This window comes from Canis lupus, chromosome 4 (assembly GCF_011100685.1).
Source record: "Canis lupus familiaris isolate Mischka breed German Shepherd chromosome 4, alternate assembly UU_Cfam_GSD_1.0, whole genome shotgun sequence".
Lineage (NCBI taxonomy): Eukaryota > Metazoa > Chordata > Mammalia > Carnivora > Canidae > Canis > Canis lupus.
The window spans coordinates 58,984,754-58,999,732 of NC_049225.1; the positions used below are offsets into that span (position 1 = coordinate 58,984,754).

The following is a 14,979-nucleotide window of genomic DNA, read 5'->3' on the forward strand; positions in this document are numbered from 1 at the left end:
CCCAGTGAAGGCAAGTCTGGGAGCTTTCTGGGAAGGGGGTCTGAGTGCTAAAGGTCTGTTTCTTATCTGTGAAATGGGACTAAGGTTGAAGGAAGTGTCCTGGAAGAACCTAGACAATGAGTTCATCAAGGGCTGGGATCTTTGTTTTGCTCACTGATGTGTCCAAAGTGGCCACATGGTCAGAACTCAATAAATATTTGTTAAATGAATTAGGGAGTCAAGGGTTCTCTTGGGTCTCTTGGCTGCTCTGCTTCTGCCATGCTGGGGAGCTCGATCTGGAGACGGTTTCTCATGGAGGCTGGATGGCCCCAAATCCATCATCCCTAAGGGTCCTAATAATTGGGCAGCCCTTCCTAAGGCCATGTGCACTCCCCCCACTGACCTGCACCTTGCTCCCAGCACCCTCTGGCCTAGCCCAGGTCCAGGCATTGGGCACAGACACCAGAGACCGGGGATCTGGCTCCCTTCCTTGACAATTGGTGGGTTTGGAAAGAGCCCTGTTGGATTGGGAGTGGAAGTAGCCACTCTGTGTCCGCTCCATTGATAGAAAGGAGTGGAGTGTTAGAGCAGCCCCTGGGCTAGAAGAATTCTTGGCTATGACCTTGACAGTGGCAAAACTATAAAAATGCATACTAAGCACTGAGCATGATGCTAAGACTATTTTATACTTTATTATGCCCCCCTTATTCCTGGAGGAAAATGAAGATCCTAGCCAAGTGTATGCTTTCTGAGTGGCTGTGGTGTAATTTGAACCCAGGCCCGCCTGACTCCAAGGCTGCACTTAAATGTGGTTTTCCAGCTGCTTGTCGGTGTGTTTATGAGGGCTAGCCTGGGAACCCAGCCCCTAGGGTGGCCAATTAAGGTCATATTTCATTCACTTATTCAACACGTATGTACTAAGTACTACTACAGACTGACTCATTGAGCCCTTGTTGGTCTTTGAGCCTGGCTACCCCCTTAGAGCTCACCCCAAATCCACCATCCACCCTGAAATTCATCCTCTAGGCGATGCTGCTTCCCCAGGGCCTACCTATGGGGCTGTGCTTCCAGTTCTGGCCAGCAAGGGGCAGCGGTAGGCTGCACTGGCAAACACCCTGCAGGCCCGAAGGGGTGAGAGAGAACCTGGGGGCGGGGAACAGGGGAGCCCTGCCCAACTCAGTTGCCTGTCCAGATTCACAGATGCTGGGCCCTGATTAGTCTTAGTGTGGACTCATTTTCTTAGAGCTAGAATGTTCGGTTTCTAAAGTAATACATATTCTTTTGTAGAAACTCTAGAAAATAGAGACAAGCCTCAGTAAATAAGTCAATCCATAACCTACTAGTAACATTGTTAATATTTTGGCATATAATCACTTAGTTGTCTTTTTATATGTATATCTAAAAGTGGATTCCTGCTTTAGAACAGTTAGAAATGAGTATTCCATGAATACCATTCAAATTATCTTTAAAAACACATCACTTTTTTTTAAAATTTTTTTTTATGATAGTCACGGAGAGAGAGAGAGAGAGAGAGAGAGAGAGAGAGAGAGAGAGAGAGAGGCAGAGACACAGGCAGAGGGAGAAGCAGGCTCCATGCACCAGGAGCCCGACGTAGGATTCGATCCCGGGTCTCCAGGATCGCGCCCTGGGCCAAAGGCAGCGCTAAACCACTGCGCCACCCAGGGATCCCCCACATCACTTTTTTTAAAAAAGATTTTATTTATTTATTCATGAGAGATACACAGAGAGGGGCAGAGACATAGGCAGAGGGAGAAGTAGGCTCCCTGCAGTGAGCCTGATGTGGGACTCGATCCCAGGACCCCGGCATCACAACCTGAGCTGAAAGCAGATGCTCAACCACTGAGCCACCCAGGTGCCCCAAAACCAACATCACTTAATGGCTATGTACTATTCCATTTAAGAAGCTACTACCAAGCTTTATTTCAACAGCCCCCTTCCTGGGCACCAACTCTTCCATCATATGTGGGAGTGTTTTTCTTAAATAGGTTTCTAGAGGTGAAATGGGAACACCAGAGGAAAACATACACAAAAACAGAAGGTGTTAGATCTGCAAAGCCGGCTTCCTCCTGGGAAAATAATGTGTAGGAGTACTTGGCACTGTTTGTGTCACGTTTCCTCCTTCCCCCACTCAATTCTGCATGTCTAGCACACCCCTGAGAAGTCCAGGTCTGCTACCACAGTGCTTATGAGTGTGTGGTGTTCACCTTCATCCCACAGCGATTGCTGAAAGCTTCCTTTCCTCCCTCCATGATCCAGTTTGAGCAACAAACAACATAGGCAATTTAATCCAGAGTGAAGTGAAGACCTGTGGCCAGTTTCGGATGATTCAATCCCCAGGCTATTATTTTTTAATATAAAAGTTTTGCAGTTTTGTTGAAATATAATCCATATACCATGTTATTGAAAGTGTACACTTCAGTGGCTTTTAGCATCATCACAGACTTGCACAACCATCACCACAATCAATTTTAGGAAGAACCCAAGGAAACCCTGTATGTGTTCCTTATTTCTTCTCAGCCTTCCAGCCCGCCCTGCATAACCACTAATCTACTTTCTGCTCTATAAGTTTACCCATTCTGGTCATTTCATATAAATGGTGTCATACAGTACATGGCCCTTTGTGAGATTTTCTTTCACTTAGTATTTTCAACATTCGTATTTAGCCTATGTCGTACTTCATTCTTTCTGCTACCTCATTGCGTGGCTGTATCACCTTTTTGTAATCCATTCATCAGCTACTTGACATTCGGGTTATTTCTCAAGAATAATGCTGTTTGCTATAAACATGCATGTACTTGTTTTTGTATGTACGTATATCTTTGTGTCTCTCAGGTAGATAGGAGTGCAATTGCCAGGTCATATGTTTACTCTATGTTTAACTTTTGGAGGAACTTCCCAGTTTAATTTTTGCATGAAGTAGCTAGCCTAATAGGAAAAGCCTCTGTGTTAAATATTTGGAAAATTGTTTCAGTAGCCCACTGCATTTTTCATATAACACATATTTTTGTCTTAAAGATGTTTTGAAAAAAATGTGTCTGGGGTTCTCTGACCCAAATAAATGAAGAAGACGTGTTAGATTCTTTTTGATTTGATTTTTGTTGAGGAGGAGAAAGAGAGTTAGAGAAAAGGGGAGGGGCAGAGGGAGAGAAGGGGTGGGTTTTTTTGCATTTTTAAAAATTGTATTTAAATTCAATTAACATATAATGTATTACTGGTTTCAGAGCTAGAGGTCAGTGATTCATTAGTCTTACATAATACCCAGTGCTCATTACATCACGTACCCTCCTTAATGTCTATCACCCAGTTACCCCATCCCCCATCCCTCTCCCCTCCAGCAACCGTTTGTTTCCTATGATTAAGAATCTCATGGTTTGTCTCTCTCTCTCTGATTTTTGTCTTGTTTTACTTTGCCCTCCATTCCCCCATGATCCTCTGTTTTGTTTCTCAAATTCCACATGAGTGAGATCATATGGTAATTGTCTTTCTCTGATTGGCTTATTTCACTTAGCATAATACCCTCTAGTTCCATCCATACTGTTGCAAATGGCAATATTTCATTTTCTGATGGCTGAGTAGTATTCCACTGTGTGTGTGTGTGTGTGTGTGTGTGTGTGTCTGTGTATACACACACCACATCTTCTTTATCCATCCGTCAATTGACATCTGGGCTCTTTCCATAGTTTGGCTGTTGTGGACATTGCTGCTATAGACATTGGGATGCAGGTGCCCCTTCAGATCACTACATTTGTGTCTTTAGGGGAAATACCTAGTGGTGCAATTGCTGGGTCGTAGGATAGCTCTATTTTCAACTTTTGAGGAACCTCCATACTGTTTTCCAGAGTGTCTGCACCAGCTTGCATTTCCACCAACAGTATAAAAGGGCTCCCCTTCCTCTGCATCCTTGCCAATATCTCTTGTTTCCTGACTTGTTCATTTAAGCCATTCTGACTGGTGTGATGTGGTAGGAGAGAATCTTAAGCAGGCTCCACACCCAACTTGGAGCCTGATATAGGGCCTGATCTCATGACCCTGAGATTATGACCTGAGCTAAAATCAAGAGTCAGATGCTTAACTGACTCAGCCACCCAGGTGCCCGTTTTGTTTGATTTTTAAAATATCTCCCTTTCTTTAAAAAAAAAAAAATCATATATATATATACACATACACGCATACATACCAGGTATTTTTTAGCCTCACTTTTTAAAAATTGTGGTAAAATGCACATGACACATAACAGAGCCTGACACATAGTAAAATGTGCCATCTCAACCATTTTTAAGTGTGTATAGTTTAGTGACGTCAAGCACATCCACATTGTGCAACGATCACCACCATCCATCTCCAGAACTCTTTTCATCTTGTAAAACTGAAACTGTGTACTCATCAAACCGTAACTGCCCATCCTCCTCCCCCAGCCCCTGGCAACCACCATTCTACCTTCTATCTCTGAGTCTGACTATGCTAGGCACCATGTGTAGTTGCAATCATATAATATTTACCCATTTGTAACTGGCTTATTTCACTTACCGTGATATGTTCAAGTTTCAACTAGGTTTTTAATATAAACAGGGATGAATAAAAACCAGAAATATCCCATGATCCCAGTGGCCCTGATAACTCCTATTTGACATTAAAATAAAACATAAAAAGAACATATTTGTGTGTTGAGAAAATGTAAACTGAAAACTTTAAGAAAAATAAAATGCAAAAGCTTTCCCAGCCCTTCTCCTCAAAGGTAACCTCTGTCCATGACATTGACCAGACCTCTAGCATGACTTCCCTGCAAATAAGTATGAGTGAGTGTTATTTTACCTTTTCTTATCTAGATAAAAGGAACACTGTTAGAAACACTATGCTATACTTCACTTTTTTGCTTAATTTAAAGGGAGACTCTCCTTATCAGCACTGTAGACCAGTCTCATTCTTTCTAATAGCTGTGTGGATTTCCATTATTGGATAACCATAGTCTGTTTAACAAATCATCTACTAGTAGTTTCCATTTTTTCTCTATTACAAAGAATGCTGCAGTAAACACCCTAGTATTGTATCTTCAAAGGCTTTGGCTAATATATCAGTAAAGGTACATTGTTAGCAATGTAATTACTTGATCAAATGTCACATGCATTTAAAATGTCGAAAGACATTGCCAATTTATATAACGAAAAGAAGTTTCTAAAGCCCAGGCTATTGTGAAGTTTGTAAAGAGGATGGTTTGGATCTGCCCAATAGAATCAAGTAGTCCATGGGGTTTCAGGGGAACAGGCAAAGGCAAAACCCAGTCTGGGGCACACAAGGCTGGCTGTGTTTTGCTCCCTGACACTCCAGGGCACTGCTCCTTGTCTAACTGAATAGTGTCCGAATGACTCAGCATAATGCAGTGATCAAGTCACCCTTGTAGAATGACTAGACAGCTGGCTTTTCCCACCTGATTTTGGCTGTAGGCCCCCCTCCCTCCCAGCCTCAGCTTCCCTGTCTCTCCCACCTGTAACATGAGGGGGTAAAATAATGAGTCTCAGACTCCTTATGGTAAAGGGTGTAGGGGATTCAGCGCTTCTCTTGCTCCAACTTCTGGGCGGCTCTTTGGAGACAGGAAGGCTAAGGGCCGGAGTCGCCCTGGGTGGCCGGGAGTGACAGGTACAGTGCCCTGTTCTGTGTCCTCCTCACCCCCCTCAGGCAAACACTTTAAAGTTAATTCCCAGTCCTATCCTCATTTGGAGCTCCAACTTAAAGATAAGGGAAAGGTGTTTCCCTCCTCCTTGCCCACTGCCCACCCCCACCCCCCGCAACCCCCAGCTAGGTCCCTGCCCTTGCACCCAGGGCCCCAGAGCCACCCTCTCCCGATCTTCTCTGCCTCCTCTGACTCAAGCCTTCCCTCTCTTCCCTCCTCTCTCTCCTCCCCACTCTCAGGTGGCTGCTGAGATCTTGGTGAGTGTCCTGTTCTTCATGGGGATTTTCATGGCTTCTCCGAGTGAGGGCTGAATGGCTGTGGCTCTGGGCGGGCTGAGTGGCCAGTCAGGCAGTGGTTGGGGGGCTTGCCCATAGGTTCTCTCTCTCCCTTTCAGGGCCTCTTAAGAGCCCCACTGGGTAAAAAATGGGCCAGGCAAGTGTTTCCCAAATTTCAGCCACTTACCTCCCATATGATTTGTGCTACATACCACCAGCTGTGAGTATTTTTCTTTAAACGAACCCCTTTTAATCCAAAATGAATTCTTTTCAAGGGAAATTTAATGTTGATATAAATGGAACTAGTAGCTGGCTGGAAGATCATTGTGGAAACACGTGTATGTGGTGTGTTACACTATGTTTGCTCGCTGACCGCACTTGGGGAAACACTGGCTAGGCTATTTGCTTGCACGTGGGCAGGAACACTTCCTCAGAGAGGCTTTCAGAAGGGGCTTAAGGAAGGAAGACTACCGAGTCCCCTTGCCCACTGCCGTTTGCCCTCCCTGGGGCCCCAGTCTCGAGGTCCTGAGGTCAGAGTGGAAGTGCCTCCTGCTCAGCCCCTCTGTGTCAGTCCAGAGGGTTCCTGGGAATTGGAGGAGGGGATGTGGAGGCTGAGGAATGAAGGGGCCAATGTCAGCCTCCTGAGGTGGGTTGGCCCAGCTTCTAACCGCCCTCGGCCTAGGCGAAGACGTGAAGGTGAATAATAACCAAGGCTTTCTGGTATCTTCCCTCCCAAATCCTTCCCATCTGGGATCTGCAGGAAATAGCAGACACACCCAGTGGAGACAAAACTTCCCTGGAGACGCGTTTCATGACGATCCTGTGCACGCGTAGCTATCCACACCTCCGGAGAGGTGAGGTCTCAGTCCCTCCCCTTCCCAATGCAGCAGGAAGATGCCCCAATCTGATGGGAGCCTCTTAGCTTTCTATGACAAGAGGAGCCAGGTGTCCACCCAGCCATTCCTCACCCCAGCAATGGAATATTGTGGCTGGTGGGGAGTTTGGTCCCGGTTCTACTTCTAACATTCACCCTCAGGCCAACTCCCCTCACCTCCTTAGAGAAGCAGGTGGGATGCCTGGGATACAGGATGACAGGTGGCTGTCACCTCCAAGGCCACTCCAGCAGATTGGTGGTGGCTCCTTCCAATGATGTGCTGAGGATTCAGAGGTTCAGTGTCACGGCCCTTTGATAATGTCTGCCAGGAACAAAGCAATGAGGGGTGCTGATGGCACAAGGACCACAGACAAGTCTTTGAACCCTGCACAGGGTGAACCTGTATATGGTGGCCCTGACATTAGGTGCTCAGGAAGTGCCCTATAAAATACTTAAGGGGCTTTAGCATAGTGGCTGAAAGAACAGACTTGGGAGCTGAATTGCCCTAATTTGAATCTCCCATTCATCGGCTATATCACTTTGGGCAAGTTTGTGAATATCTGTGCCTTAATTGCCTTATATGTCAATTGGGATTATACTCCTACCTTATGTGATTGTTGTAGAGATACAAAAAAAATATAATGCATGAAGAGGACTTAGCATAATGCCTGGCACATAGTAATTTTCTGTGTCCTTCCGATTATTTACATTAATCTCCATCCTAACCTGACACAGGAGGAAGGCAAGGCCCAGAAGGGGGGAGGAGTTTTCCCAAGGTCATTCAGTGGGCTCCGGACAGAGCCTTGACTAGGAACCAAGCTCAGGTTTTGCTACCCCAGCCCAGGTTCCTAGAACTCATCTGAGGCTCTGGGGCAGCATCCGACTTGACGCAGATTTGGCTCTGAGCCCAAGGCAGCCTTGAGGTCAGAATTTCCCTCCCACAACGATCCTGCCCAGTGCACTTGGGCCTGGGCTACAGCCATACCTGCCGTCTGTTTCTCCTTTTCAGGGGCATGCCTTGGGAGGGGAGCTGGGTGGGCAGGGAAGGGGCAATATCTCCCCACCCTCAAAACTGAAGCTCACCCCCCCACCTGCGGGGCTTCTCTGGGGGCTAGTCTTCCAGGAGTTTGTCAAGATGACCAACTATGACGTGGAGCATACCATCAAGAAGGAGATGTCCGGGGATGTCAGGGACGTGTTTGTGGCCATCGGTAACTTATGGGGACTGAGGGAAGGGGATGGATATCCCGGGAAAGGGCTGGGGGCACTGGGAATGTGGCCAGAGTCCCTGGGCAAGTGTGGCCTTGGCCGTTTCCTAAGCTCCTAGTACTAGAGAATAAACCCAAGCGCCGTAGGGGGGTCCTGCCAATGCTTGGTTGGCAGGATTAGTGTGAGGCCTTGTTCCAGGCTGCAGGGTAGGATGATAGAACAGCTCTCCCTGGGTAGGACAGTGGCAGGGTGAATAGGGCACAGTGTTCTGCAGGACTAGGGTGTGTACACACACACACAAACACACACACACACACACACACACACACAGTACATGAGGAGTTAGGAGGGTTGGTGTATGATGTGACCTTTCCCATGGGTTCCCAAGCTGGTGCATGACCCATATCTCAAGTGACCATGCATTTGGGGTATGCAACTCCAACCTCTTGCCCCCTGCCCCCCTCACAGAGATACTTTTATATCCAGGGTCACTCTGGCTTTCCGGTACTGGTTTCTGACTCCTTCTCCTTGAGCTGCCTGTGTGGGCCCCAGAGCCTTGATATCCAGCAGCTGTTGAGGGCTAGAGCCCCCTAGGCCTTGAGAAGGGACTGGGACTGGTGTAGTCAGGCAGACATTGTCTGGGGTGGGGGGTGAGTGGGGAGCAGAGGCTGCCAGCGCAGCCAGAGTGTGCAAGCTCTGGGGTAACACCCACCCAGGGCTAGGCCCAGTGCCTTAAATCACACCAGCAGACAGTCATTCTCTGACACAGTCTTCCTCTAAATCAGTAGTTCTCCAAAATGAGGCTGCAGCAGAGTAGGGACCAGTCATTCTGGTTTGTACTAAAACCAGGAATATCCCAGGCAGAGTGGGACAGTCTGGTCACCCCTTCAGGGTCGCAGTCTTAGCACATCTAGGGTGGGTCATGAGAATTTGCATTTCTGCTGGGTTCCCAGACACTGCTGCCGGAGCTGTCCAGGAACTGTGCTTTGAGAACCACTGCTTAAAATATTTCTTGGATCTGAGTTAGGGCAGTGCCTAAAATCCGAGTTTTAAACAAGTTCTCTGGTGATTCTGAGGCACTTAGAAGTTTGAGGCGCCATGCCTTGGGTTGATGAGGGTCTTCTTCCCTTTGAGTCCTCCACCAACCTCGGCTAGCTGCAGGCCCCTTAGCAGGAAGTGAGTTGCCACCCAGGGAGAGGGATGAGCCAGAGGAGGTGGCATCGGGAACGGGGAATGAAGGCTTGAGTATGACCCAGGGGTTGGCGTGACCTGCAGGCCCAGGCCCAGGCCTCGGGAGAGGAGGGGGAGAACACAGCCCCGCCCAGTGTCTGGGCAGCCCACCCCTGACCAACTGTCCTGTGTCTCTCTCTTCCTACCAGTTCAAAGTGTCAAGAACAAGCCTCTCTTCTTTGCTGACAAACTTTACAAGTCCATGAAGGTAAACAATTTGCTTGTCTCTTCCCCTTCAGCGCTTCTGCCCACCCACAAACCTAGATGTGCACAGGCCCCCCCCATCCCGGTCAGGACTGGTGGCAACTGTTTCCACCCACTTGATGTTTATCAGCGTCTGCCCTGTGTCTGGTTCTAGGATAGGAGTTCTCATCTGGAGGGTGATCTTGTCCCCTGGGGAACATTTGGCAATACTCAGATGCATTGTGGTCTCCAGTACTTGGGGAGTGTTGCTGCTGGCATCTGGAGGGATGAGAGTGGGGGTGCCACTCGACATCCTATAATGCATAGGAAGGATCCCTGCCACAAAGAAGGAGATGGCCCCAAATGCCGAGGTGGAGAACCTTGCTCTGGGAGAGACTCTGTCTCTGCCTCCTCGGAGCTCACTGTCTAGCAGGTGGCACAGTGTCTCCTGTGACATATGATCACAGAGGTGGCCAGTGCTGGACTCTGGGACCAGCCCTGGCTTCCTGAAAACCCAGGCCACTCTGGTCACCTTCTCTGCCCAGCTAACAGAGTCTCAGCCTGCTGGGCAGGCTATTTGGTGGGAGTGAGCCTGAGACGCCTCTCAGCCTGCAGTCACCAAACATGACGGCCATTTATTGAGCACTCACCATATGCCAGCTTTGACTCCTAAGCTGGTGTTCCTGAGATCCCTCGGGGCAGAAGTAGGCCCTGGCTTCCTACGCATTCCACGTCCTGTGCCTGCTTCTTGGGCCCCCTGTGAGTTGCTCAGGGCTGCTTTAACAAATTACCACAGATTGAGTGATGATGGAAATTTTATTTTCTCGTGGTTCAGGAGGCCAGATGTCAAAAATGAAGGCGTTAGGTTCCTTTTGGAGGCTCTGAAGGGAAAACCCTCCCATGTGTCTCTCCCAACTCCTGGTGGTTGCCAGGAATCCTGGCTTATCGATGCGTCCCTCAGGCTCTGCCTTTATCTTCACATGGTCTTCTCTGTGTATATACCCATGTGTCCTCTTCTTACAAGGACACCAGTTGTTGGATCTGCGGCACACCCTCATCCAGCGTGCCCTCAACTCATTACATGTGCAAAGACCCCATTTCCAAATTAGGTCACATTGCAAGGTTCCAGGTGGATGTGAGTTTTGGCAGCACACCATTCAACTCATACAGGTTGTTTTTGCCTGTCCGGCCAGCCCTAGGCACAGTGGAATCTGAGTCAGGACTATTTTTGGAAGACAGAACACTGGTTTAGGAGGGAAAATGAAGAGAAGCAGATGGCCTGAGTTGAGTTCTTGCCTGACATGACCCTATTCCTCCTCCTGCCCTGTGTCTCCCTCTCACCTGGTTCCACCAGGGTGCTGGCACAGATGACAAGACCCTCACCAGGATCATGGTCTCCCGGAGTGAGATTGACCTGCTCAACATTCGGCGGGAGTTCATTGAGAAATATGACAAGTCTCTCCACCAAGCCATTGAAGTAAGGGGGAAGGGCTAGGGATGGGTGGGGGAGGGTGTGAGTGTCAGATCCCTGACCATGGGATTATAAGTCCTTTCTAGTCCCACAGTCTTTTCCTCAATGAGTTCTCTCTGAGAACACCCAGGATGTTGATAAAGACATACTTCATTGTATATACCAAAATAAATTCCACATGACTCAAAGGTTTATTTATTTTTTTGACTCAAAGGTTTATTATAATGAAGGATTTCTATATAAAATAGCCCATTTTTTTGTTTTTAAAAGACAACTTTATTAAAGCATTATTTATGTACCATAAAGTTCACTTGCTTTAAGGTGCATTCAATATTTTTTTTAGTAAACTTAATGAGTTTAGAACATTTCCATCACCCCACTAAGGTCCCTTGTATCTGCTTACTTATTTCCACCCCTGCCCAAGGCACCCATCGGGTGGCTTTCTATCTCTATAGATTTGCTTTTTCTGAGTATTTCATAGAAATAGAATCACGTGATATGTGATCTTTTGTGTCTGACATCTTTCACTTACGGGGCCGGTTTGTTTTCTTTAGTCTTCGAGGTTGGCCAAGATCTTAAGGTTTGATACTGTGCTTGGTTGACAAGACTGTGGGAGATCTCACAGCAACCTCACACAGACTTGGTGGGGATGTACGCTTGTAGCACATCTTTGGAGGGTAGTTTGGCAGTTTTCAAAATTTTAAATGTATACACTTTGAACTTGGTGATTCTGCATATGGGAACTGATCCTACTTCCCACAGATGTGGAGGAGAATATTTATGCCAGCTTGTTTATAGTAGCAAAAGACTGGAAGCTTTCCGTACAGAACTGGTTAAGGACAGTGTGGGTACATCCATAAGATAGGATACAATACAACCATGACGAAGTATAAGGAGGCTCTATCTGCTGATTTGGGATGTTCCCTAAGTCAAAAAAATATGGCCCAGAAGAGTGTGAATGCTGTGTGTCCATGTGTGTAGAAAAGGGACATCCAATGCCTATGCTTATTAGTACATGCACAGACTCTTGCTGGAAACCCAGATAAGAAACTAGTGACCATGTCTCTCTCTTCCTTTGGGGAGAAGGGGGTCAGGGATGGGAGATTTTTATCGTATAATCTTTCCTTGGACTTATGTTGTTTATAATACTCATTTTTGAAATCAAATACCAAAAACTACAAAAGAAAGGAAAAACAGCATAGATGATAAAAATGACAGGAACCTCTCTAAAGGGAGGGAGAGTCTGGCCTCCCATAGTTCGACTGTCGGCCAGGCATTATGATGTGTCATAGAGACAGTGCTGTTCACATAAATTCCTGCAAGGGCCTGGGGCTCAGCAAGTGCTCCATAGCATTTGTTTAAATGAGGGGTCTTAAAAAAAAAAAAAAATAAATAAATAAATAAATAAATGAGGGGTCTTGTTCACACATGTGGGAGGAGGAAGGCAAGAACCAAGAGCAAGAACGCTTCCCAGAGGAGGGGGCATCAAAGGGCAGGCAGGATCTGGGGGGAGTACAGAGGGCAGCGTACAGGATAAAGGAGAGGTAGGTATTAAAATAGGAAGATGAACCAAGACACTTCCAGAAGCGGGGGCTGGGGGTGAAGCCAGACCACAAAAAAACCATTTTCCTGAGGATAGTGGGGGAGCCACAGAAGGGATATAGTCATATTTCTGTGTTTGGGAGACATGAGGCTAACAGCAGCTAGGAGGAAGGGGTGTTGAGGCCATTGGGATTGTTTTCACTCACCGTTCTCCCTCTGCTCCTCCCAGGGTGACACCTCTGGAGACTTCCTGAAGGCCTTGCTGGCCATCTGTGGAGGCGAGGACTAGGGCCACCAGCTTTGGCCAGCACCTCTGCCAAGAAGCGGTCAGCAGCACCAGCCGCCTGGCCAAGCCTGATCGCTCCGGAGACTAAGGGAGGGACGGGGTGGGGGGAGGGGATCAGGGGTGGGCTCTTGTCTTCAACTGGGGTTTAGGGAAGGCTCCCCTCCCACGGGCCACTGAAGGCCCAGCACGGTCACTCCTGCTCACGTGTGAGCAGCTGAAGAACCGTAGCCACAAATCCCATCCATCTCCACTCCCCATCTTCCTCCTCCTCAGCTCATCCCGGCTTCCATCCCTTGCTGCAGCCACTGCCCTGGTTCGGGCTTTGTCGAATCGTAAACATACTGAGCCTCTGTCTGTGAAATGAGTGGAGTGTGTGCTTTGAATGGTGGGGTGTGGTGCCCACTGAGTGTTCTCGGGGAGGGGAGGGGAGGGGCGGGTTAATGTCTTCCGGCCAATTGCCAGGCCTCCCACAGTTTCACCACCCACCCCCATTCAGGTTTTTGTTTGAGAGACAGAACCAGGAATCTGGATACCTGGGTTCAAATTTGCACCTGCCACGCATGCGCTTTCTAGCGTCCTGCCAATGTCTTTCCCTCCCTGAGTCTCTACTTTCTTATCTACAAAATGAGAGAGTTGGACTAAAGGATGTCGACTTTCTCTTTTCACATTGACATTGTAGGCGGCGTCCCCAAATCATTCCCTTTCCACTTCCCACTTTAAATAAAAACAGACATACAGACACAGAAGCAGATTTCCAATGGGGATCTGTGTTTTTTACTTAGACTCGCAGCCTGGATTGTCCTCATTAGAGCCTGAGGCATTCACCTACCCAGGAGTGAGTTCTAGCCTCATACTCTTGGCCTGGGAACCCCGAGTGAGAGTCTGAGCTCACATTCATCCTGAGCAGACTGGCCCAGGCCCCTCCAGATCCTAAGTCCCCTCTCCTCCCTCTGCTGCCTAGATATTTCTCTGTGCGTTCTTCATCCATTGTAACCAAACCCAAACTTCCTCTTTTGAGCTCTTCAAGGGCACCAGATGTGATCGTGATCTGGGGAGGCCCGTGGAAAGTTTCTACTTTGTGAAGATCACTGATAAGCAGCAGGCTCCACTGCAGCTTCTCCCTTCCGTGAGCTGTGTTTCTGCTCTGAGACTCAGGTCTGAAGCTGTTGGGCGACTGTGGCATGAGGGTGTGGGCCGGCTGGAGGGCCCTGCTCCCTATCCTGACTGGCCTGACCTACTTTGGCAAATCAGTGTGTCTAGTATAGTAGCTGTGCAGGGAACACGGGGTTTGGGAAACTTGTGTGACCTTGGGCCAGCCACTGCCCTCACTGGGCCTCAGTTTCTACATTTGTACAGTGAGGGGTTGGATCCAACAGCTTTAAGGAGCCCTGTCTTCATCTCTGCCATAATGAGGCTGAAAGCAAGACGGTTTACCTTATTCTGTCCTCCACTTCTTCCCTCCACCAGGCTGTGAGCCCAAATACCAGGAGGGTCCATTGGGAGCTTTTTGGGGGATTTACCCAACTTAATGTAACTGTTACCAAAAGATAAATTAACAAAGCAGTTAAGAGCTAGCTGTGGAGTCAGACGTTTGCCACTAAATGATCTTGAGTGTGGCATGTCTGAGCCTCCAGTTCCACTCATCTCCTAGCCTTTGAGGAGGAAGTGAGGTGATACCTGGAGTGCTCAGCAGGGGACAGCCCTGCCTACAATCAGCTGTCAGCACCACCAGCCTTTAGGAGCTAATAAGTGGATCCCAAGATGGTTTCTGAGCTCTGTCGTCAAGAAGTCAGCTGTCTGATGACAGAAGTCATCCAAAGACAAACAAGGAAGTGCCTTAAAAATACGTGCCAAGGGAAAAAATAGCTCTGGGGTGGAACGGAAAGAGTGATAGGATCCCAGAGAATAGATGTGGGGGAGGCCCCCTGAGGCCAAGGGGAGCACACAAGCAGAGAGCCCTGGGGTTTCTAGAATTCCAAGAAACCAGGAATGAGAGTTCAAACGGAGTGCTTCACCAAGTACACTTAGTACAAGACTGTTCTAATTCCTCAATGTGCAGTTTTCACATTTCAGTTAAGGCGGATTGCAATCTGGGATCGGCCTCAGTGGGAGGGAGACTCTCAGAGGGTGTGGGGTCGAGGCAGATGAGATTAGAAATGAGGGTTTGTATCCAAATACAGGGGCTGTCAGGATTTTCTCTTACCATGCAGGGGGCACCTTTGGAAGTTCTGGATGGGGAAG

The 14,979-nt window shown here is 48.0% G+C and overlaps 1 protein-coding gene across 4 annotated transcripts in view; it reads left to right on the forward strand.

The window, feature by feature from the left end:
- ANXA6 (annexin A6) overlaps positions 1-13,484 on the forward strand; it is a 49,068-nt gene extending 35,584 nt beyond the window's left edge. For 3 of the 4 annotated variants that reach the window (XM_038534987.1, XM_038534988.1, XM_038534986.1), the window contains 6 exons: positions 5,908-5,925; positions 6,704-6,797; positions 7,933-8,028; positions 9,406-9,464; positions 10,794-10,916; positions 12,682-13,484. In XM_038534987.1, the coding sequence (XP_038390915.1) occupies positions 5,908-5,925; positions 6,704-6,797; positions 7,933-8,028; positions 9,406-9,464; positions 10,794-10,916; positions 12,682-12,741 (450 nt within the window). In that variant the 3' untranslated portion in view covers positions 12,742-13,484. The remainder of the gene's footprint in view (positions 1-5,907; positions 5,926-6,703; positions 6,798-7,932; positions 8,029-9,405; positions 9,465-10,793; positions 10,917-12,681) is intronic. The other variant, XM_038534989.1, reaches the window with a different exon arrangement.
- The last annotated feature ends 1,495 nt before the right edge of the window (positions 13,485-14,979 follow it).